Source organism: Scatophagus argus, chromosome 7 (genome assembly GCF_020382885.2).
Source record: "Scatophagus argus isolate fScaArg1 chromosome 7, fScaArg1.pri, whole genome shotgun sequence".
Lineage (NCBI taxonomy): Eukaryota > Metazoa > Chordata > Actinopteri > Scatophagidae > Scatophagus > Scatophagus argus.
This window is the reverse complement of record NC_058499.1, coordinates 25,188,243-25,214,126: the sequence shown is the minus strand read 5'-3', so window position 1 is coordinate 25,214,126 and position 25,884 is coordinate 25,188,243. Positions and strand designations below refer to the sequence as shown.

At 38.9% G+C, this 25,884-nt stretch overlaps 1 protein-coding gene across 1 annotated transcript; it reads right to left on the bottom strand.

Annotated features, from left to right (window-relative positions):
• Positions 1–656: 656 nt before the first annotated feature.
• LOC124062290 (aminopeptidase Ey-like) lies at positions 657–25,867 on the bottom strand. The gene is made up of 23 exons (XM_046394950.1): positions 25,587–25,867; positions 21,009–21,106; positions 17,905–18,021; positions 15,084–15,270; positions 14,827–14,969; positions 12,734–12,870; positions 12,301–12,427; positions 10,518–10,672; positions 10,313–10,426; positions 10,044–10,187; positions 9,748–9,813; positions 9,523–9,588; positions 7,951–8,123; positions 7,615–7,694; positions 7,262–7,392; positions 7,015–7,070; positions 6,143–6,290; positions 5,836–5,927; positions 5,338–5,448; positions 5,085–5,252; positions 4,542–4,682; positions 1,876–1,957; positions 657–1,798 (listed from the first exon to the last, which is right to left on the bottom strand). The coding sequence occupies exons 1-23, from the start codon at positions 25,718–25,720 to the stop codon at positions 1,634–1,636; spliced, it is 2,835 nt and encodes a 944-aa protein (XP_046250906.1). The 5' UTR covers positions 25,721–25,867; the 3' UTR covers positions 657–1,633.
• Positions 25,868–25,884: the final 17 nt, after the last annotated feature.

Sequence of the window (25,884 nt, the reverse complement as noted above, 5' to 3'; positions counted from 1 at the left end):
CACTTCTTAGTGGGTAGACAATATAGATTTTTAATCAACAGTAAGAAGCCACTGCTTGTTCTGTTGAAATCTTCCAAAACAGCTTTAATTATAGAGTCTCTCCTCACATACATGGAAGCACTGCTCTGAATGGGGAATGTGAGATATTTTTGGTTCCAATGGATACAGTACATGCAAAATAATAATCAAATTCATATCATATAGAAGCAGACAAAAAATAAAGATTTCAGCTCCTTTTATTTTACATAAAAAGTGCATGATTGCAATATTGCCAACATGTTCAAACATAACTTTTATTTAAAAGTCTCTTGTTTGATTGAAACTAATGGTAAGGCCAAGCTTACCTAAACAGCTTTTTTAACTGCTGGTCACTATGAGGTTAGCAATTTGCACCATGTCTGTTTTCCCATTCTACCCCAGCTGAGGGCAGATTGTGTCCTCTCATAACAACAATCCCAGAGTTGAAAGACTGGATGCTGAAGGTATTAACTCATCATCATCAAAATTAGCAGGATTAGGATTACTACAGGGCTAGAAGGCCCAAGTCTGTTAAAACAAGATCATCTAAATCTCAACAGTAATGTTTTTTTGTTTGATTGATGTACAGTGTTACCATGGTTCCTGTAATAACAACGAAATGGCATTTGAATACAGTGTATTTTTATTAATTCATGTCTTTATTCATTTTAATCTGTCTGACATTGCTGTAAAGCAGAGATAAAAGCCATAATGTGTTATCGGTTTGAATATTTTGTATTTTGAATTATGTCTTCCATGTAAAATGTTTTGTTGTTTGATTTCAGTTCTGTGTGTATTTGTGGCTGTGACAAATCAAACAAATAAAATGAGTTTATCAATGCACAATGTTTCTGATAAAATATACAATGTACAACAATTTACACAGCAAATCAAGGGCTGAAAATCTGATATTGATCCTGACGTCAAACATATAAAAATCACTAAAACACAATATATCTAATCATAAATAAAGGTGAACACTGCACAATATTCACTTGAAAGAGCGGATGTTTGGATTGATCGAGTCCAGCCATCACTCCATCTGACAGATCAAGATGTGTACATATCTGTGGATGTTCGTGTCAAGGCTCTAGTCTGAAATCAGTTCTTATCACATCTGCTTTGAGGGAGAAAAAAAAACCAAATAAAAAAACAAAAAAACATTTATGTATCACTTTTGTCCAGCTTCAGCAGGATTGGTGTCATTTGGACAAAAGCATCAGACCAGATATCTCATCATCATCATCATCATCATCATCACATCATGTGCCAACTCTAGATTGATTCTTCCACTGCTGTGGAAAAGAAAAGAACTGCAAAATATACCGTGAGTTGAAATTAGTCAAGACCATCCGCAGCAACCACTAATTATAAATAAACCATCATCATAAATCATGTTTGCATCATATCGTTTTTAAAGAAATTATGGTGTATTGAATTGTAGCTCACATATGATAACTTTTGATAATCAGAAATATGAGTGCTTAGTGTCATTTTAATGTTTTCCCTACTTAATTCTTGAAAGAATTTTGATTGCTTTTCATTAGTACAGCTCCAAGTTTCTTAATGGACTTATTGGAAAACCTTCACAGTCACAGCTTCCAGCTCCTCTGTGTTAGCGAATCTGGAGTCCGGTCTGACTGCTGAACCAGTCAAAGATCTCTTGCTTGTTCTGTTGCAGCCATTTGATGTTAGCTCTGGTCCTTTCCAAGGCCTGCTCCACAGCAAGTGTGGCAGAGCCAAACCCTGCTGCACTGTGCTCTTCCATAAACTCCTGCAGCTGGCAGAGGAGACATGAGAAAACTGTTCACACAACGGTTTTGTAATTTAACCAGAAACGGTTGAATGAGTACATACCTCTTGCAGTTCAGCAGGTGTTGAGAACCTTGCTGTTACTCCACTGATCATAGAAGCAAAGGAAAAAGAGCCTACACCATATCTGAAAAACACAAACTCAACTCAAAAAGGAACTGATCTTAAATTTTCACTCTAGGTTAAAAAAAAATTGAATATGTACTTTATTCTCAGCCAAAGAAGTCCTGCAAATGAAACACCAAAATATTCCACCCAGATAGAGCCAGAACATTTGGTTAGGTTCAAACACTAAAGAACAACTTGGTTAGGTTTAGGGAAAGATTGTGTTTGTCACTGTCTTGTTTGTGTCTTTGTTAATTTCCTTCCTTCCTTCCTTTTTCTTTTCCTTTCCGCCTGTGTCTCCCAGTGCTCTTCTGCTTCTCTCTTTCTGTCTGTGTCTTTGTGCCATGTCAAGTTATCTGCTCAGTTTGCCTGCATCTGTGATTTCGTTTGGTTTTTTCGCAGTAAAGAAGTATTCATCCTGTCTGCATCTGGGTTTGATCCTTCTTATTCAGTTTTTTCTTTATTTACACTACTTGCTACATTGTACATACATACTGAAGACATCAGATATATGAAGCAGGATATGTGGAATTATGTAGCAAAGAAAAAAATGTTAAATAACTCTATATATGTTTAATATTTTAGATTACTAAAAGTAGCCAACATCTGCTTTGTTGACAGCGCTGCAAACCCTTGGCCTTCTCTTAATGAGCTACATGATGTAGTCACCTGAAATGGTTTTCACTTCACAGGTGTGCCTTGTCAGGTTTGTGGAATATCCTGCCTTCTTAATGGGGTTGGAACCATCAGTTGTGTTGTGCAGAAGTCAGGTTGGTACACAGCTGACAGTTCTATTTGACAACTGTTAGAATTCATATTATGGTAAGAACCAATCAGCTACGTAAAGAGAAACGACAGCCCATCATTATTTTAAGAACTGAGGGCTAGTCAGTCCGCAAAATTGCAAAAACTTTAAATGTGTCCCCAAGTGCAGTCGCAAAAACCATCAAGCACTATGACGAAACTGGCTCACATGAGGACCGCCCCGGGAAAGGAAGACCAAGGGTCACCTCTGAAGTTCACCTGAGTCACCAGCCTCAGATATCGCAAGTTAACAGCACCTCACATTAGAGCCCAGATAAATGCCACCCAGGGTTCTAGTAGCAAGACACACCTCTACATCAACTGTTCAAAGGACACTGCACGAATCAGGCCTTTATGGTCACATAGCTGCTAAGAAACCACTGATAAGGAAACGCAACAAGCAGAAGAGATTTGTTTGGGCCAAGAAGCACAAGGAATGGACATTAGACCAGTGAAAATCTGTGCTTTGGCCTGATGAGTCCAAATTTGAGAAATTTGATTCCACTCGCGGGCGGCACGGTGGTGCAGTGGTTAGCACTGTCGCCTCATAGCAAGAGGGTTCCAGGTTGGAATCCCGGCCCTTCTATGTGGAGTTTGCATGTTCTCCCTGTGCCTGCGTGGGTTTTCTCCAGGTACTCCGGCTTCCTCCCATAATACCAAAAACATGCACATTAGGTTAATTGGCTACTCTAAATTGCCCCTAGGTGTGAGTGTGAGAGTGTGTGGTTGTTTGTCTTTGTGTGTCAGCCCTGCGATTGACAGGTGACCAGTCCAGGGTGTACCCCGCCTCTCGCCTGTAGTCAGCTGGGATAGGCTCCAGCTCCCCCGCGACCCTGACGGATAAGCGGTATAGAAAATGGATGGATGGATGATTCCACTCGCCATGTCTTTGTGCGACGGATGCTCTCTACATGCATGGTTCCCACCATGAAGCATGGAGGAGAAGGTGTGATGGTGTGGGGGTGCTTTGCTGGTGACAGCACAATGACCCCAAACACACCTCCAGGCTGTGTAAGGGGTATTTGACCAATAAGGAGAGTGATGCAATGCTGCGCCAGATGACCTGGCCTCCACAGTCACCTGACGTAAACCCAATCGTGATGGTTTGGGATGAGATGGACTGCAGAGTGAAGGCAAAAGGACCAACAAGTGATCAGCATCTGTGGGAACTCCTTCAAGACTGTTGGAAAACCATTTCAGGTGACTACCTCATGAAGCTCATTGCGAGAATTCCAAGAGTGTACAAAGCAGTGATCAAAGCAAAGGGTGGCTATTTGAACAATCTTAAAATATGAAACATGTTTTGAGTAATTTCACACTTTTTTGTTTACTACATAATTCTATATGTGTTCATTCATAGCTTTGATGTCTTCAGTGAGAATCTGCAATGTAAATAGTCATGAAAATAAAGAAGAACCATCAAATGATAAGGTGTGTCCAAACTTTTGACTGGTAGTGTATGTTTGTAGCAAACAGTAAATAAATGGCAATCTCCTGTGTTAAATTAAGATGTCCTATTGACCTACCTATCTACTCTGACCCTCTGTGGTTTGTTTCCTTCAACATTTATTATATTTTCTTCTTCAACAATTAACACCTGTGCCATAAACAGACAACACCTTCTTTTCCCAATAAAAAGAAATTATATTTGTCAATTTTGATACATTTTTATGTACACAAAAATCCAAAAAGATGGAATCTCATATCATGTTTCAGCCCTTTAACAGATAAAAAAATTAAGATGCTGTCTGTCTGTTATATACACTAATTCACCTCTTTATTTTTATGAGTGCAATACTCACTGTGTGAACATGTATTCCCACTGTTCCCTGACAAAGTCCCACGCCAAACTCTGTCCCACTCTGTTACTGGCAACGGAAGTTATGACAGAAGTGGCATCCTGCTTACGGATCATGGTTGAATTTAAGGTGTAAGATAGATACCTACAAAAAAAAAAACAAAAAACAAAAGTGACAGTTTCACTTATTCCATTATTAACTGTTCTTTTCCCCCTGGCACTTTCCCATCCACCCATTAGTTTTAAATTATTTTAAGACTATTTCAAAGACTATAGCGATGCTATAAATATATTGAATTTTGATAGTATGATGCAATTTCAGTTCAATTCAGTTTATTTATATACCACCAACTCACAACAAAATAAATCTCATGACACTTCCCAATTAGAGCAGGTCTGGACCATACTATTTAGTTCAGCGTTACATTCCCCCATGAGCAAGCGCTTGGCAACAGTGGCAAGAAAAAACTGCCTTTTCAACATTACATTGTTTATGACATTGCTACACTACCCTCTTTATCTTCGTAAAAGATGGAAGGATTCACACCTCTCCAGCAGTTGTGTGTTGCAGGTACAGGCCAGCGCAGACATGAGTTTGCTGGCCTCACTGGGAACAGTAGCATTCTTGAACTGTGACCAGCCAAACTCCCACTCTGCTTCATCGCCTGAAGCTATGGCACTGCAGTATACTGTGGAACGCAGGTTTGGAGGAATCCTGACAAGAGAGTTTGTGATAATTCATTGGTTAACTTAAACAGTGTTAGGCATGTATGATCAAACAGTATATAAAATAGACCAACATATTATGTTGAGGGCTGTCCATCCATTCTTTGAACCATGTGTTGGTCAGATTCTGGCATTCTATTACTCCAGTCCTGCAGGCCATATGGATGGCATTCACCTGGTTATACCTGCAGAAAGAAAGATATAAAGACAAAAGTGGAAACTATCTCCTTCATCCTTTTAATCAGACAATGATCTTACCTGATCAGAAACTGCTGTTACTGTTTATAAATCTTTAAACCTACTGATAAAACCCTCATGCCACTTAATAATGCAAACAAAAAAATCTATGTAACTTCAAATGTGTTTTAATAATAAATACACTTCATTTACATTAAACTTTTATGTTTTGCTTTTCAAATCAAGCCATGTGGTGTTTTTTCAAATTTTTTCAGATTAATGTAATAGTTCAATGTAGAGATCACTCAGTGAGTGTGTGTATGTTCTTTGTTTATCTTTATTTTCTCTTTGGCTTTTTTGTGCTGTGTATTAGAGTGGACATCCAGTATACTCACTGGTCAGTATGTCTTTCAGGATCATGGGTCCAGTCTGATGTCATGTTCTTGAAGTACAGGAAGAGCGGAGTTACCAGCTTCTTTATGTAGTCCTGCATGTGTTACAGAGAGGCGATTACAGGATGCTGGTTTATTTGTAGACACTGCTTTGGATCCTAATGGCTACCATGGTACATAAAGTTGAACATACTGTAAGTGAGATACATGAAGGATCCAAGAGGCACTTTTCTTTGAGTGACTTCATTCCTGCAATGGGAAAACCTCAAAAAGTCTTTTTCAATGGCACACACAGCTCATAGCTGTTTACCTGCATAGGCTGATAGACTTCAGTACGGTCCAGCATAAGGTAATAATAGTGAAGATTATCCAGAGCAGACTGCCAGGGCATGTATTCAGTCTCCATGGACAGATAGGAGGTTGTCCTTAAAGCAAGAGTGGTAGAGACTAACTGAGCCCTACAGAGAGAAGAGATATGTGTTTATATATTTTCGATTATTATTGTAAAGTTCTCTGAGACTTATGCATCCAACCCAATACAATGGAGACAAATACATTTTTAACAAAACCCGAAGTGGACTGAGACGCCCCATGTTAACAGCCAGATGTCAGACTCATCCACTCCAACCTCTGTGGCTCTATATTAACTTCACCTGACTTCCAACTTCGCTCCACAATTATAACAAAAGTTATAATTTCTACAGCTGAAGGGCTTAAGATAAGATAAGATAAACCTTTATTAGTCCTACAGTGGGGAAATTCTCAAACTTAAACTTATTTTGTTTGTGGGACTTGCTTAAAACTGATTTCGTTGTGTTACTTGGAGGACAATGTCAACAAAAGATATCTCATGTCCTAAAATATAGATTGCCATGAATATATACTCAGTGCATTGCACCCTTTTGATTACTGATTCATACACTTTTCATCAAGCAACATTACGCTAAGGTTTATTTTAGCTAGTTATGCTCTTATTTCACTCTTGCATAATTGCTTTAGTATTTTCTATTGTAGGTAAAGTATACTTTCAGTTGGGCTTTTTCTGTAACCATCAAGGTAGTGGGTAGTAAGAAGTAGCTTCTTTATTTTACTTGGGGTCTAACTCACAAATACTAATGAGACCAAGCATGGAAATGGGATGAAAAGCTCCAGAAAAAAGTCCAAGAAAATAAACTGTCATACCTGGCCAAATTGAAAGCATCATCCACAAGCTGGGCTCTGTTTATCAAGGGTATAACCTGCACAGCCAATTGAAATGCAATAATTATTACACAATTTGCAAATACTGAGACAGTAAGAGAGACTGAAGACAAATACAGCAGAAACTCAAACCTGAGGAAGAACAGAATTTAACCTGAGACAACCAAGGCCCTGCATTCATGATAAAGTAAAAAAAATGAAACATGTCACAGTCAGACTGACAGTATACCTGGTGGTCTGTATTAAGCTGAACAAAGAGGCGTTCCCAGTTTTCAAGGTCATAGTTGACCCGGTAATATCCAGTTACATTGATGTTGGCCAGAACCCACAAACCATCACTCTTCATCTCCAAGTTTACATCTGAAGGAGAAAAAAAGTTTGAGTATTAATATAATATTTTACAAATATAATATAAAATAAATATACATATAATTTTATATGTGTATATATTATAATAATATTTGAAATATACTGCATTTATCAATTTTAAATTACAAATATGTAATATTCTGCCCTGTTCATGTTATATTAGTTATATTAGTTTTTATCAGGATTACATATTACTGGCATATTATCACACACCTTCCTTTTTCATCAGCCACCAGATATCTCTCTGGACCTCACCAGACTTCATCCACCTAACAGGAATCAGCCACTCATAGCTAGTGGAGAGCATACATGAATGTTTAATATATGATTTAGACAAGTTAGTGGAAGGTAACAAGGAGGATAAGACAAATACTTATTTCTAAATATTGCCACACAGAACAAAACCATCTGTTTTAAAACAATGATGCATTCTGGTATAAGGAATAATGCAGTACCTTAAAATGGAGGTATTCACCAGGAGGAATTAATACTTTTAAGGAGCTATAATCCTTATCAATATTTTGCAAAAAATTATGTTGTGTTCTGTACTTGTAAGGTGATTCAGCTGTGACGGTCGACCCTGGATCCAGAAGAAAGTGTTTCTGGGACACTTTTCCTGTGGCAGTATCTATGGTAACCACAGGGAAGCCCATCTGGAGCACCCAGTGATTCATAATTTCATGAACTGGACGAAGAAGTGAAACATTATTGGCTTTCACCGCCTGTTGAAAAAAGTAACAGAGAGAATTGATTTAAAATTTTGTCAGAGAAGAAACATTATTTTTGGGGGGGGGCTGCTTTTTTGCCTTTTATTCGGATAGAACAGCTGAAGATATGACAATGTGTATAATACATAGACTATATAATATTTAGCCATATTGGTTCTTTGAGACTTGACTAATAAGCTGGAATCAGATGGAATCCCTGACTTTCATTGCTCTGTAAAAGTACTGACAGAATGTGAATCCTCTTACTTAAAGGAGATTCAAAAGAGATCACACAGTTCTGTGAAGCCTTGCATTGAGATTAATTCAGATTAATTAAATCATTGATCTGTGCTAGTGTAACAGTCATCCATCCATCCATTTTCTATACCGCTTATCCATCAGGGTCGCAGGGAGCTGGAGCCTATCCCAGCTGACTACGGGCGAGAGGCGGGGTACACCCTGGACTGGTCGCCAGTCAATCACAGGGCTGACACACAGAAAGACAGACAACCACACACTCTCACACTCACACCTAGGGGCAAAGTAGAGTAGCCAATTAATCTAATGTGCATGTTTTTGGGACTGAGGGAGGAAGTACCAGGAGTACCAGGAGAAAACCCACGCAGGCACAGGGAGAACATGCAACATGCACGAGAACCCTCTTGCTGTGAGGCCACTGCATCACCGTGCATCAATCAGCTCAAACATGCAAACTGAAAACATTCCACACTGTGAGAGTTTCCCGATCACTAACATTCTAGTACAATTTTACACTGTGAAATAATGCTGTAGCACTATTGGGAACAGTAAACATAGCCAAAACAGGCCGAGCACTTGAGTATATAGAGATAAATTGTATCATAAAATATTTATTTTAGTGTATTATCATCAAATTTACAGTTACACCAGAGACCTGGAGAAGATATTTAGTTGCAACATTATTCAATATGTCTTGGTTATGATGGTGATTTCTTTTGAAATGTAAATAACATACTAGGCAAGGATTAAAAATATATATATTTTTCTTTTATTGCATCTCCATTTATGCTGGACTGATAGTAGAAATTTTTGTACAATGGGTTCATTTTCCGTGGATATTTACTTATCAAATGAGACCAGAAATATGCATATGAACTTTATGGGTGAGGAGATATTCCTGATTCATTTTATGTACGTTAGTTCAAGTATTTGTTTCCTTGGTGTAGGGCTAGGCTAAAGTGGTGAAGTCAAATATTATATTATACAGTCCAGTGGCTTTCTACCGGGTTTAAACTATATGATGCAGTTTAAACTAAAACTAATAGCTTAAAAAAGAATTTTCTAATAACATTTTTCGTGACCCAGAACTGGATAAACAGAAGAAAAGAAGACAAAACAAGACAAGACAAGATGGGATAACATTTTTTCATCTTACCATTTGGAGATGTTGCCACAAGTCATTTCCTACTGTGTTACTGTAGGCAAAGTGATTAAGGTAGCTCTGGAGAAACACAATGAATTTTAACATACTGTTAGCATCACTGTTTCCCTTTAGCTGAATGATGGACAATACAGTAAGTCACTTCAACAATTTACAATAGCTGCTGATCAAAATGCACATATCATTTAATTGTGCTAATAACAATAGAGACAAACATACAGTGAGTCCCTGGACAAAGACGGGCTCTGAGAGGAAATCAGACAGCATTCTCAACACTGCTGCACCCTGAGGGGTCAGAGACAAACGATCAATCGACAAATCAATCAGTTTACAAAGGTAATAAGTGCAGCACAAAATTATAAATATGTCCAGTAGTGAAACTGTACCAGTAACTCAATGATTACTTATCCAGTTTCTGAAATTTCTGTTTCCTGTTTCTGCTGTACCATGCGACAATGTAGATGTGTTCAGGCTGTAATATATTACATAAGAAGATCTTGCTGATGTTTGTATACCTTGCTGTATGAGATGACATCAAACTGCTCACTGATCTGCTCTGGCAGGATGATACTGTCTTCTTTAGAGGTCAAAGGGTGAGAGGAAGTCAAGGCATCGACGGCAAACACACGATGGATGTCATCAAGTACTATCAAGTCTTTCTGGAGCAAACAGACAGGAGAGAAATGTTGTAAAATCCCATACGATGTGCAAAATAGATGACAGATATGTTTAAATGTAATAATAAGAGGGTTAGTTCCAAATGCATAGAATATCGTGTTCTCACCACGTGCCATGTAGGCTGAGCGTAGTCTGCTCCAAGGTAAGACACATATGAAGCAAATCCCTCATTGAGCCAGACCTCATTCCACCAGTGTAGAGTGACCAGGTTTCCAAACCACTGCACCAAAGATAATATCCATCAATCTGTTTCTTGATCAATGAGTACATCAATCAATAGGTAATACAAAGTAAAACAAAAAAAAGTTCACCATGTGTGCTAGTTCATGTGCAATGATGGTGACTGTGGTCTCTTTATTTCTGTTGGAGGAGGTCAAAGGGTCATAGAGAAGGTTGGTTTCTCTGTATGTCACCAAACCCCAATTCTCCATTGCACCAAAATAGAAGTCTGGCAGAGCAATTTGATCTGTGAAGCAGAGAACAAGTCTAATGCATTTTAAAGAAATTGATCTCAAGGTCATGCCTCAATATAACCTACAATTTTCAAAATTTTGGTTAATCATTATTGTATTACCAAAACGATTCTATGCTTCCTTTCAAAAGTAGCAAGCTTTGCCCTCAACCCAGTGCAGGTCGTGGGAGAGCGAACGATGATATTTTATTTAAAAAAACATTTAGTGTAAATATTTCCTAATTCACTTGGTACATTTTTTTTAATATGTTTATCTGTATCTTTATTCGCTTTCCTTGTGCTGCTGTAACAATGTTAATCTCCCCACTGCGGGACAAATAAAGGATTATCTTATCTTATCTTCTGTTGTATTTGCTGGCATTGACATATTTTAAACATGGGTTATTTTATTTTTTTAAGAGGCAAATATCTAAGGGTCTGTCCACTTCCTCCCACTATGCTAAAATGAAGCCCATGGAGTTGTGGGTTCATGATTTGGTCAGACAGGGCATAACCCTGTCAAATCATTATGTTTCACCCCTTGTTACAGCATCAAATTACTAATTAAAAAATTAGCAGCTGTGCATACATCAGTGTTTTAATAACAATATAAAATGATAGAAAATATTTCAAAATGTTCTTGAGAACATCTTTGGCCCATGTCCCATCTGCTAACATCCAGGGACATGGATTTTTAACATGTACAGCAGCCAGCCACCAGGGGGGCAAGATCAAGATGTTTTGGCTTCACTTTTGGGAAACTCTCATGTGGTATACAATATATAGATGAAAGTATTGGGATGGGGTTGTTTCTCAGGGGTTGGACTAGGCCCCTTGCTTCCAGTGAAGGCAAATCTTAATGCTTCAGCTTACCAAGACATTCTGGACAATGCTATGCTCCCAACTTTGTGGCACCGGTTTGAGGAAGGCCCTTTTCTAGTCCAGCATGGCTGTGTCCCAGTGCACAAAGCAAAGTCCATAAAGATCTGACTGGATGAGTTTGGTGGTGAGGTAATGTGGAAGAACTTAACTGGCCCACACAGAGCATTGACCTCAACCCCATCCAACACCTTTGGGATGAACTGGAAAGGAGATTGCGAGCCAGGCCTTTGTGGAAAGCCTTCCCAGAAATATGGAAGCCGTTATAGCTGCAAAGCTGTCTGTGTATTTAGAATGTGATGTCATTGAAATCCCTATTGGTGTAATGGTCTGGTGCCACAGTATTTTTATCTTTAAATACAATCACTAATCTGAGAAGAAATGCCATACAGACTTCTGGCAGGCTTGAAATGAAAGTTTTCAAATGTGCAAAACCAAATGAAGATGAGTCCTTAATATTATTCTTATCATCTTATCACACTAGGCTCAAGCCATTAGACAATCTTGTTTGATTTTACATCAAGATTTATTTAATTTCTGCTTATGAAATTCATAGAAATATTATTGTCTATTAATATCTGTTGTTGTCGATGACTTTAAATGCATTCTTATCATTATGTTGCTGCTTTTCTCAATCATGGGTTGCCAAAATCAAAATGAAAGACTCCTGAAAGACACTGCCCTCTTCACTTGCAACCAAAGATAACATTTCGGTACACAGCCCCTATTCAGGTTATTCCAAATGATTGTAGAAGCAGGCTCACCTGACTTGCTCAGAGGGTAGGAGAGGTTATAGTATATTTCGAAGAAGGCCAGTATGGGTCCAGTCACACTGAGGGCATAATTTCCTTGTCCCTCGTCAATGGCTTTCCTTCGAGCCCAAATACGGATCTGAACACACAGCAACAAACTCTTATGTGCAGAACTTTTAAGAATGATCTGTGGATATTAAACAAATGTGAGGCTCTGCTGCTATTATATCTTTATGGTTTTTATGTATTTGTAATGTATGTATCATAATGTATTGCTTTATAATATTAAGGTGTGACTGGTGTTTGAACAAAACAAGCATTGTGAAGGTGTCACTTTGGACTTTGAGTAACTGATGGCTTTTCTTACTATTTTCAGAAACAACCACAACCACTGCATCGCATTGATGATATGGAGTACTGTATCAGAAATGTCATGCACAGTTACCAGAGTGTCTTCTTGTGTGGCACTGATGTGTGCGTAGTCAGAAACAATAATGGCCAGTAAATACGTAGACATTTTCTTGGTGGGCTCAAACTTGGTCTGGGTCACAGCCACTCCACCAATAGTTGTGTTAATGATCTCTGAAAAGACACAAACACATGGTGAAACAGGCGCTGAACAAAGGACAGTCTATATCTCAGAGAGCAGCTCTCAATCTCAGCTAGTTCATAGAAGATTGCAAACAGTCCCACATTTGCTTTTATTGCTATAGTCACTGTACACAGCAGTATTTGTTTGTTAAAATTTGTTTCATGTTACTTAAGCTACTGTATTTTCTCTGTAAATTTGAAGTCCACTATGATTTCAGAATCTGGCTGTGGAAACTTCATCATCATCAGCATGCATCCATCCATTTTCCATACTGCTTATCCGTCAGGGTCGCGGGGGAGCTGGAGCCTATCTCAGCTGACTACGGGCGAGAGGCGGGGTTCACCCTGGACTGGTCGCCAGTCAATCGCAGGGCCAACACACAAAGACAAACAACCACACACTCTCACACTCACACCTAGGGGCAATTTAGAGTAGCCAATTAACCTAATGTGCATGTTTTTGGTATTGTGGGAGGAAGCCGGAGTACCCGGAGAAAACCCACGCAGGAGAACATGCAAACTCCACATAGAAGGGCCCAGACCGGGATTCAAACCTGGAACCCTCTTGCTATGAGGTGACAGTGCTAACCACTGCACCGCTGTGCTGCCTCATCATCAGCATATTAATCTTTTTCTTTTCTTTTCTTTTCTTTTCTTTTCTTTTCTTTTCTTTCTTGTTTCTTGTTTCTTGTTTTTGTCCCATAAAGATAATTTTAGGCTCCATAGCATTGTGTCAGTGATGTAGAAATACACATTTTCTGTCTTGCTTTTGTCTTCTTTTGTATTTCTTTTGTATCCATTTTTGCACTGTAAGACTTGGCTTTTAAGTTAACTTGTAACTTGTAACAATATGTGTACAATATCCAAACCTATCTGATCTATATCCTGACCCTTTTTCAGTGGACCTTTAAACAGGGGAGTGACTGAACAAATTAATGTTTACTCTGAAAATGGATGAGGAAAATGCAGTGGTGGGAAAATTAAAAGCAATGACTTTAAACCAAAAAAGGCGAGACAACAATCGACACAACAACAGGAAGTGTCATAGGACGCTTAAAGTAGCAGACAGTGTTCCAGACAAAACAGCTTGGTATCAACATGGAACTAACAATGCAAGAGACAGAAAACCTAGAACCACCAGGAGAACGGAACAATACACTGAGACTGGAGAGGATGGAGGACATTTGTCAATGCTATAGGCTGGCATGTTGTTAGCTGCTGATATTGTTGCCAAAATTGAAAATAACCCGCAACAGATGGCTCTGTGGAGTGTGTGGGTGCAGGTAAAAAGAGGTTTGGTTCTGGGGTGCTGGAACACACTCTTGAGGCTTCTTAGTTTCATGGATCTCATGATCCTGTAGAAATGCATGGACTTTTACACTCACACATATTCAGTTTAGTAATATTTCCCATTGTATGGTCAAGACAGGTCAAGGGACATAGTTCAAGAAAGGTTTCTCATACCAGAAGGTTTGCTAATAAGTGGCTATTGATAAGAGTAGTGGAACCAATAATACAGCGATGTTGATCATGGCAGTTAGATGAAATTGCAGGTCAGGTCAGATACTGTATCTTAAACCAGAGCAGATACAATGTGGATTTAAGTCAGGGTCAAGCCACTGAGTGCTCTTTGCTTTGGTGAGAGCAAAATTTAAAGGCAGCTTGAACGTGCATTATGTCAGAACTAGAGAATAGTGTGACTGTCATGAGGTCCAGGAGATTTCTGACTGCACAGCCTGATACTCACAGCAGGACTTCATTATAGGTCAAAACATTTGACTGGAGTGCAGTGAGAAGTTGTGCTTTTTTATTTAAGAGTAAGCTTTACAGACGCGTACTATAACAATGTACAGATTTTGCAACTGGACTGATTTTGACTGATTGGTGAATTTAACTGTGCATTTATGCAAATACAACTCTGTTTTGATGCATGTAAACTACACTGACCTGTTTCCATGCCATTGGACAGGGCTACAGTTCCAGGTGGGTGGATGACAGTTATATAGAAAACAGCTTTCATAGCTGGCTCATCAAAACACGGGAAGGTCTTTCTGGCATGGGTTGGATGCATCTGAGAGGTGGCAACAATCCTAAGAATGAGCAAAACAACCTAAGCACAATGTAACATAATGTAGAGATTTGAAATTCACTCACCAGAACAAAACTCAAGGTAGATACAGAGGAATGCAGGATATAGAACTTACTTCCGGACTCCATCCTCTTCATATTCACTGCGGTAAAAGCCAGCTAAATCATCAGCTAGTTCTCCAGTGAACTCAGTGTACAGCTGATAGTTCTGTCCTTGAATTAATTTACTATCCAGCTGGATAACCAGATACTGGGTCTTAAGCTGCAGCCAGGAGGACTTAATGGTGGGAGCAGAACCACCACCTGCAGAAGAAACAGAATTGGTGGGAAAAAGTAACTCAGGAATATTATACCAAATTCCAACAAATAACATACCAACATAACAATACATTTTGGATGTGTGTAATAAAGACTAGGCGAAAAACATTTAAAATTAAGCCTCATCTATAATTTAATTTAATCTACATGAGGTTATCTCTTTTCTAATTTTTTAGAATACTTTTTGAAAATTCTGCTTTAAAACTCATTCAGGGAGTTTTCTTGCATATGAAAGGTCATCAGTATTTTAATAAACATCATGAGATAAGATGTAGTATAGAATTACCACTGGAAATTTAAATACTCATTTTCTTAAAGCTATCCAATGGTAACAATTACCAAAAACATAATCTTATTGTTGACCCTTTCACTGAATTTGTTTGTTAATAGCAATTCCAGCATTACAAATTAAGAGCCATTTAGCCATCTATTCAATATCTTCAAGATGGATAAACAGCACTACAGGTAAGAAAAATAATAATAATAAATAAAATTTCTGATCCAGGGGTGAACTGGCCCATTAAGCCAAAGAAACAACTTTTTAGTTAGTTTAGTATTTAGTTTATCCAAAATGTGTGTGATGAAGAGAGAGGTCATCAGACACATGACACTCTGTATGGCGCAGGATGTAAGAACCTGGGTAAAACACCTTGTTAGGGGGACCCTGTAGTGATTCCCTAAGACAGCAAAAGATGACCCCATTACAATTTGTGCCAAAAGTATTAAATGGTATACAACTCCTCCCACTACTGGGTGGTTTTAATATTAACATGTTACAGAGCGCTATTGGTTGGCCACGATGAAACAAAATGTAATGTTTGTGCATTATTTTGCTGCTTGTTTTTACCTGATAGCTTAATAGGCTCACTCTGTGTTGCAGAGACAGGTCTTCAACACAGTGTAATTTTCTGGTTATAGAGAGGGCTTTTTGTCATTGCACATTAGCAGCCAGTGTACAGTGGCTTGCGAAACTATTTGGCCCCCTTGAACTTTGTGACCTTTTGACACATTTCAGGCTTCAAACATAAAGATATAAAACTGTAATTTTTTGTGAAGAAACAACAACAAGTGGGACACAATCATGAAGTGGAACAAAATATATTGGATATTTTTAACTTTTTTAACAAATAAAAAATGAAAAATTGGGTGTGCAAAATCATTCAGCCCCATTGAGTTAATACTTTGTAGCGCCACCTTTTGCTGCGATTACAGCTGCAAGTCGCTTGGGGTATGTCTCTATCAGTTTTGCACATCGAGAAACTGATATTTTTGCCCATTCCTCCTTGCACAACAGCTCGAGCTCAGTGAGGTTGGATGGAGAGCGTTTGTGAACAGCAGTTTTCAGTTCTTTCTACAGATTCTCAATTGGATTGAGGTCTGGACTTTGACTTGGCCATTCTAACACCTTGATATGTTTTTTGGTGAACCATTCCATTGTAGCTTTTGCTTTATGTTTTGGATCATTGTCTTGTTGGAAGACAAATCTCCGTCCCAGTCTCAGGTCTTTTGCGGACTCCATCAGGTTTTCTTCCAGAATGGTCCTGTATTTGGCACCATCCATCTTCCCATCAATTTTAACCATCTTCCCTGTCCCTGCTGAAGAAAAGCAGGCCCAAACCATGATGCTGCCACCACCATGTTTGACAGTGGGGATGGTGTGTTGAGGGTGATGAGCTGTGCTGCTTTTACGCCAAACATAACGTCTTGCATTGTTGCCAAAAAGTTCGATTTTGGTCTCATCTGACCAGAGCACCTTCTTCCACATGTTTGGTGTGTCTCCCAGGTGGCTTGTGGCAAACTTTAAACGACACTTTTTATGGATATCTTTAAGAAATGGCTTCCTTCTTGCCACTCTTCCATAAAGGCCAGATTTGAGCAGTATACGACTGATTGTTGTCCTATGGACAGATTCTCCCACCTCAGCTGTAGACCTCTGCAGTTCATCCAGAGTGATCATGGGCCTCTTGGCTGCATCTCTGATCAGTCTTCTCCTTGTATGAGCTGAAAGTTTAGGGGGACGGCCAGATCTTGGTAGATTTGCAGTGGTCTGATACTCCTTCCATTTCAATATTATTGCTTGCACAGTGCTCCTTGGGATGTTTAAAGCTTGGGAAATCTTTTTGTATCCAAATCCAGCTTTAAACTTCTCCACAACAGTATCTCGGACCTGCCTGGTGTGTTCCTTGTTCTTCATGATGCTCTCTGCGCTTTAAACAGACCTCTGAGACTATCACAGTGCAGGTGCATTTATACAGAGACTTGATTACACACAGGTGGATTCCATTTATCATCGTTAGTCATTTAGGTCAACATTGAATCATTCAGAGATCCTCACTGAACTTCTGGACAGAGTTTGCTGCACTGAAAGTAAAGGGGCTGAATAATTTTGCACGCCCAATTTTTCGTTTTTTTATTTGTTAAAAAAGTTTAAAATATCCAATAAAGTGTGTTCCACTTCATGATTGTGTCCCACTTGTTGTTGATTCTTCACAAGAAATTACAGTTTTATATCTTTATGTTTGAAGCCTGAAATGTGGAAAAAGGTCACAAAGTTCAAGGGGGCCAAATAGTTTCGCAAGCCACTGTATGTGTGTGTGTGTGTGTGTGTGTATACTGTACCTGAAGCACTGAGCCTGGCAATGTGTGCACCGTCCAGTTTAGTGTAATTAAGTTTGTTGGAGTGAATCAGGATCAGATCAGTTTCTTTCACACAGTCAAACTTCAGAGTGGCTTGGCCTGATGAATGTATAGAAATAGCTGTTAATTCTAGATAATCCATCTTGCTAACATTAACAAAAAGTAGTGAGAAAAAAAAGGTAATAGAATAAATGATAGCCTAGTACATTAACATAGAGACACATGAATTCCAAAAATAACTATTCTGTAAGTGCAGAAATTCATAAATAAATAAAAGTGTATCAAAATATGTATATTTTTTGTTTCTTTCACTTATGTAGTTTTTTTCATCAAATTTTCAAGAGTGCGTCTTGTGGGAAAAAAAAGCATGATCAAAGGATTCTTGATTTTGCATAATAAAGGAGATTGGAATTAAGTTTTAAAATTATTTTTAAAAAAATTATCAGAAATTAATATATTAATACAACACATTGTAGCAGACATTGCTACCTCTCATTGAAATTCACAAAGGGAAACTACACTGTGAGCACAAGTTACAGGCAAGTATTCGGATACTCCCAATATACATATTTTGCAGGTAATGAAGTCAGGTTTCTGGTTGGTCTCTGGGCTTTTTAACTAATGAATGAAAAGTCTGTCCATCACCTATCACCACTTCTCCTGTGAGGGTCGTAGGGGGGGCTGGAGCCTATCCTAGCTGACACTGAGTGAGAGGAAATGTACACCCTGTCATGACTTTATCACAGGGCTACCGTATAGAGACAAACAACCACTCAAGCTCATCGCACCTATTGGAAATTTAAAGACAATCAAAATCCTTCTTGTTGTAAAATAAATGTTTTAAATATGGAGAGTGAAGAGTCTCACAGCCTAAAAACAAAAAAAAGGTGTTCTGTAGGCTAGTGGTATGGCAGCATATACTTATGTATCACTTGCCAGATAGCAGCAAGATGAACAGCCTGTGAGGTGGGTGTTGTCTTTTAGTATCCTTTGGACTCTGTGCAGAAATCTCACCTAACTGATATCACTGACGGTCAGTAGATGGTGCCAGAGATGTGTGGTTTAAGTCTGTGCAGAGCAGCCTTCCTGTCCAATGACAGTTTGTGATGTTTACAGTCAGGTTGCTTTCCATTGCTTCTCTGTAAAAGTTAGCCTCAAAACTCGCCTTGTTATTATTTTAATATATAAAATATTTTAATCAATCTTTTAATCATCGTTAAATTTTCATGTCACTGCTGTGTTTTGATATTAATAATCAAAATAACACACTCCATTTTATCTATGATCTATTATTTGAAGCCCTTTGAGACAAACTGCTTGTAAAATGGGCTATACCAATAAAGTTGTCTTGTATTATTTTTCCAAGGATGATCATAAAAATACTGGACATCCATTTTCAACTTTTTTACTTAACCTGGAACATCAGTATGCTATTTTTAGTGGACTGAAGACTTAAAAATGGTTAGGACATGGCTTTATTACTGGACTAATATACACTAGGGATAATCAATGGCAAATCATTTTTATGTTGGTGTGGTGCAAGAAAAATGACAAATGATGATGGTTTCAATTGGTGGTGATAATTTATGGAATTTTCTCGCACAAAGAGGACCTACAAAGAAAATATAAAACAGCCGAACAGCAGCTTTATATGAAGCATGGTGTATCATGATGGTAACATGGGAGTTCCTCCCACAATCCCAAAAACATGCACATTAGGTTAACTGGCTACTCCACATTGCTCCTAGGTGTGAGTGTGTTCACACATGTCTGTCTTTGTGTGTCAGCCCAGTGTGTACCTTGCCTGTTGCCCACAGTCAGATGGGATAGGCTCCCTGAAGCACAGATGGATGGATGGATGGATGGTTGTTACTGGTGGGCCAAAAAGAAAATCCATCCATCCTTTTTCTATACCGCTTATCCGTCAGGGTCGCGGGGAGCTGGAGCCTATCTCAGCTGACTACGGGCGAGAGGCGGGGTACACCCTGGACTGGTCGTCAGTCAATCGCAGGGCCAACACACAAAGACAGACAACCACACACTCTCACACTCACACCTAGGGGCAATTCAGAGTAGCCAATTAACCTAATGTGCATGTTTTTGGTATTGTGGGAGGAAGCCGGAGTACCCGGAGAAAACCCACGCAAGCACAGGGAGAACATGCAAACTCCACATAGAAGGGCCCAGACCGGGATTCAAACCTGGAACCCTCTTGCTATGAGGCGACAGTGCTAACCACTGCACCACCGTGCCGCCCCCAAAAAGAAAATACTGGTTTATTTTTAAAGTAATTATTATTATTCCATATGTCTATGTGGAAGCCATTTTTAGAGCTAAGTGTACACACACAACTTTGGTCCTCTGGGTCACTTTTGTGCTTTGGTTATAATAAGTTACAATAAATGCAGGTAGGAACTTTCAGGTGATAGGTGATGCTGGACAGAGGAGCACAAACAGTTTTTGGCTGCCACACTCGGCGAACACTGCGCTACTGTGTTCGTGACATGTTGGGCTGGACAGAGATGTATGGTCAGTGTGTTCTTGTTGAAGAACATTAATGGTGAGCAATAAATATCCCTTCAAAGAAGCAGAAGCAGAAGCAGAAGTTGGACAATTGTTTTACCAGACAGTGCTAAGTGGTACTAGTCAAAATGTGATATCACCAAAGTCCCCATTGGTGCAATGGTCAGGTGTCCTAATAGATGATGCATTGGTGTTATTTAATTATAAAGCAAAAGAAAGTGTTGCTTTATGTTTGTAGATGTAATTGAGTGCTCAAATTGGATAGCATATCAGCAGAAAACCCCAGGATTCATTGGAAAAACATGTAAAATCTTATGTGAGACTTGTGTTACTGATAAAATTATATATATTTTTGTGGATTAATGTAATATAATAACCTAATATGTCCTGGAGCAGCAACCTAAAGCGTGCCTTCACTCAGGCAACACTTCTATCTAATATCCATTGTAGAACAGGTACAGAACAGGTACATAATCTAATTTCTTCAACAACAGCAACTTTATCTGAGTTTAAATCAGTGCAGGCACAAGACATTTGCTGTAGATAAGAAGCATGCAAAGCACCTGTAAAAATGTAGAGGCCAGTGTTTGGTTCAGGGCTGAAACGAGGCCACAGAGTGATGTTGTAGTGGTCAGGAGCCAAATCAGTGGGGAGACGATATCTGAGGGGAGCAAAAACAGACATCACTCAAGTAAACCAAATTACGTGTTTGTTTTACTTTACTATACCTTTGGGCTTATTACACTAGTAAAATCGGAGTGGAAAGGGGATGCACCCCATACAGCAAAAAAAAGAAAGATGTGTGAAGGCGAGACACATTTAAAAATAACTTAATAGTTCTTTGAAGTAGGCAACAAAGACTGGAGATTGTATAAATAATATAAATAAGTGGTTTCTTGCCTTAAAATTAGTTAGCCTCCAGAGATCAGCTCAGTGTTATTGTTGTACCTGGCTTTTGAGACAAAAATTTACCACTGTCCTTCAAAAACCACCCATGAGTGTTTGATGATCTGGTAACATGGAGGAAATGGTTTAAAAAACAAAACAAAACAAAACAAAACAAAACAAAAAAAACAGTTTAGTTAATGTAAGGTGCCATTTGTGTATCCAAGCCACACGCTTTGTGCTGTAACAACATTATGCAATTTCCACTGTTACCACTAACAGGCAACAGTCAGCAGTGATAAGACTATAAGAGGTTGGTTGTGAAGACATCATGAACATGGGTTGTTTTTATTTGAACAAATGGCCAACGATGTTTTTAAAGTGAAAGCAGCCTCTGCCATGCGCGGCGCCCTTTAACTGGGACGTGTGTCTCAATATTTACGTGTAAAATCTCGTGTTCAGTTTTCAACAAAAACTGCTGTCAGACTCCACAACAAGCACAGCTGATAGACTGGACATTTAAGCTGTTGAATGTGTTAACTGGACAATAAATCATGTGCAATAATGGAACAAATGGTCACACCAGACCTGCAATAATACATGTGTAGTAATAATTGTGCAATAATCCTTACTCAGGTAACTACTACTACTACTAGGATCAGCACATACATACTTAGTCTTTCCTGAAACAAATCTGTACAATAATCAATCCATCCACTAATCATAACTGAGGGACTCTAGTGTAAATAGTCTTTTTCTTTTCTGTTCTGTGTACAGCTGCAGGTACTTGTTTCCTGTTTATTTATTCTTTTTGGAATGCACATCCTTCCCTTATCCTTGCATACTTTGCACCCTGTATATCCTGTTTGCTGCTGTAATACTGTAATTTCCCAGTTATGGGACTAATAAAGGATTATCTTATCTTATCTTATCTGATCTGGTTGAGGTCAGGACAGTCAAGTTCTTCCACACCAAACTCATTCATCCATGTCTTTATGGACCTTGCTTTGTGCACTGGGGCACAGTCATGTTGGAACAGGAAGGGGCCATCCCCAAACTGTTCCCACAAAGTTGGGAGCATGGAATTGTCCAAAATCTCTTGGTATGCTGAAGTATTCAGAGTTCCTTTCACTGGAACTATGGGGTCTAGTGCAACCTCTGAGAAACAACCCCATCCCAATACCTTTGTCTATATTTTGTATACCATATGAGAGTTTCCCAAACATGAAGCCAAAACATTTTGATCTTGCCCCCCTGGCGGCTGGCTGCTGTACATGTTAAAAATCCATGTCCCTGCATGTTAACAGATGGGACATGGATTTTTCCACCAAACTTCACACTTGACACAATGTGGTCAGACACTTCCACTTTGGTATAATACCACTAACAGTTGGACTGGACTGGACAGTTGACTGTGGAACATTTAGTAGTGAGGAAATTTCACTACTGGACTTGTTGCACAGGTGGCATCCTGTCACAGTACCACGCTGGAATTCCCTGAGCTCCTGAGAGCGGCCCATTCTTTCACAAATGTTTGGAGAAGCAGTCTGCCTAGTTGCTTGATTTTATACACCTGTGGCCATGAAAGTGGTTGGAGCAGCTGAATTCAATTATTTGGATGGGTGAATGAATAATTTTGGCAATATAGTGTAGATTATAATATGAATGTATTTATGCTCTCTTCTACTACTGACTCCCAAACGAACCACCCAACATGTATTCTGTTAACAGAATAAACATTTAAAATTATTCAAATAAAATTCAAATCTCTCCAGCTCAACAAAAGAAGAAAGAAAGAAAGAAGAGTATGTATAAAAAATCATATTGTTGCACTGACTACTAAGCAAATCAGCTCTTGGATCGGCCCTGGGTCTTGCAGTTGGTGAAATGCAACTGCATTCAAAGAAACTATAGGAAGTATAGGAATACAATATAATATAGGAAGAACTCCCACTCTCTTACACTTCTAGTTATGTGGTTATGCCGAATGCAAGACAGTCCGAAATGAATGGGGGCTTATGGAACTGTACCCCAAAAATGTAACTTTTATGGTGCAAAATTGTTTTTTTCTGCTAATTTTCTTTGTGTCTTTGGCATAAGCGGTAGAGACAATAAACACAGTTCTATTAGATTAAATTTTCACCGCTTTTTTGTGTAGAATAGGTCTGACTAACTGTTAATCTTTAATCTCTATCATAGCTATGCTGCTACAGACCTATGCTGCCAGGGGACACAAACATGATCCACCCAGCAGTTCCCCCACCTCCCCAATACCACCACCATCTCTACTCCCCCACCTCCTCTCCTCTTCTTCCTCTCCCCTCCTCTCCTCTCATCAGATCAACATATAATTCATTATTTTATGTCACTAACTGTGTGTCCAGTTCTCCTCGTGGTTTTGTGTCTCTCCCTTCCTTTCTTTCTCTCTCTGTATCTTTCTGCAGGTCTCTCTCCATCCAGATCTACATGTTGAACTGCATCAGGTCCTCTGACAAACCCAATGTCTACTGTCAACATCTGCCCATGTTGTTCTTCTATGTAGTGCTATTATAACTAACTTAAACAACATATCAGCTAAAAAACAAATACATACAATACATAGTCTTCAGAATTCCAATTCTAACAACCTGTCATGTTTGTCTTTTGTAATGTATGGTGTTTATTGCATGTATGTTTCTCTCTCTCTCTCTCTCTCTCTCTCTCTCTCTTTCACCCTCTCTGTCCTGTCTACCTCTTCTTGCCCTCTCTTCACCCAGCCGACTATCAGCAGGATGGTTCTCCCTTGCAAGCCGGGTCCTGCTCAAGGTTTCTTCCTGTTAAAAGGGAGTTTTTCCTTGCCACTGTCTGCTTGCTCGGGGGTTCAGGCTCTGGGTCTCTGTAAAGCATCTAGAGACAATTTTGATTGTAAAAGGTGCTATATAAAAGGCACTTAACCCCCCCAATATGCTCCCCGGGCGCTTGATGCTGCCCACTGCTCCTGTGTGTGTTTCACTGCATGTAATTTGCCGGGTGTTGCATGTGTGTGTTCAACTAAGGATGAGTCAAATGCCAAAGACAAATTCAGTGTGTGTATGTAAAAATATATATACTGTCAATAAAGCTGATTCTTCTTCTTCTTCTTCTTCTTCTTGATATAATATAATTAAGAGGGCTGAAATCATTCTGGAAATGTTCCTTGTTCTGAAACTTTTCTGTATTGTAATTATTAATTATTATTAGGGAATGTAGAAGAATGCAAATGTGCCAGACAGTTCAAGTTCAGTGATTTGAGTCAGGAATTGTTATTATTTGTTTTATGCCATACAACTGTTGTGCCCCATTAGCTGTATGTCTCGCAGCACTCCTGATTTCTGCACATGAAATTCTATATTTAGATATTTTAATAAATGTGCTACTAGAATTTAATTTCTTCTTATAATTATTCCATGTGTAAGAGCAGACAAATATTTTAGAAGTATATGCATTTACTTTTTTTTTCTTTTTTTAACTTTACAGGCCCATTAAGGGACCACAGTGGCACAGGTTTATTTTTTGGCCAGATTTTGACCCTTCTTTCATCTTCCTTTTTGCATTCCATTCATAATTCTGTATAATTCTATAATTTTTCTTTTCTTTTCCTTTTTTTCTCTTCTTTTTTTTTTTTACAATCAGATCAACTACAATTTTTAGAGAACACAGTATGCTGCTTTAGGCTAAGTGTAAATTTAGTAAGCTGAAGGGTGCAAAAGGGTGCTGTATAATATAAGGTGCACAGAAATGTGCCATAAACAACTAAATTTTCAGCAAAAACTCAGTTTGAGATTACACTGTGTTCTGTCAGATGGACCTGATAAACTGACAACTGAGTACACTGGCCTATTTTAGTAGAAGTCTTTCAGAGACTTTTTCACTGAATTGTGATTGTAGTAAAATGGTATTGACCTTTGATCAGAAGAAGTTAGTCATAATGGTTCAGGGGTTTACTGGGCTGTACTCGTGTCTCATTGTCTTGCTTGTAAACCTGTAGAAACAGTGAGGCTAACGACCAAATGCTTAAAGGGGAGCTGAGGTTCAGCCATTGTAGCTTTCATTCAGTGAAGAATTACAGTCCGTGTTACACGAACAGAGGTTTCATTAAACCAGAATGAGGCATCAAGGTTTATTTCTCATTGGCTCTTCACCTTCAACAGTGATTGTTAGCAAATTGTGAATCATGTATTATTATCCTTCAGAGACACAGAAATGTCAAACTTTTTTTCGCTAAATCAACATCCTACCTGTCCCAAGGAGCTGTGACATCATCACCTCCTGTCAGGGCAATAGTCCACAATGTGACAATGGTTGCCACAGAGACCAGGGCTAAGACCACGGACAGAATGCACAACTTGCTGATTTGGCAGCTTTTCCCCATGGTCTGACAAACACAGGACAGCTAATAGAAGTTCCACAGATAGATCCAAACTGAGTCTCTGTTAGCTGAATCCAACCCCTCACTATTTAAATTACTCTTGTAATGCAAATGCCATAATAAAGCCTGAATAAGACTAGGTACATCTGTTTTCCAGTTTAGTCTCA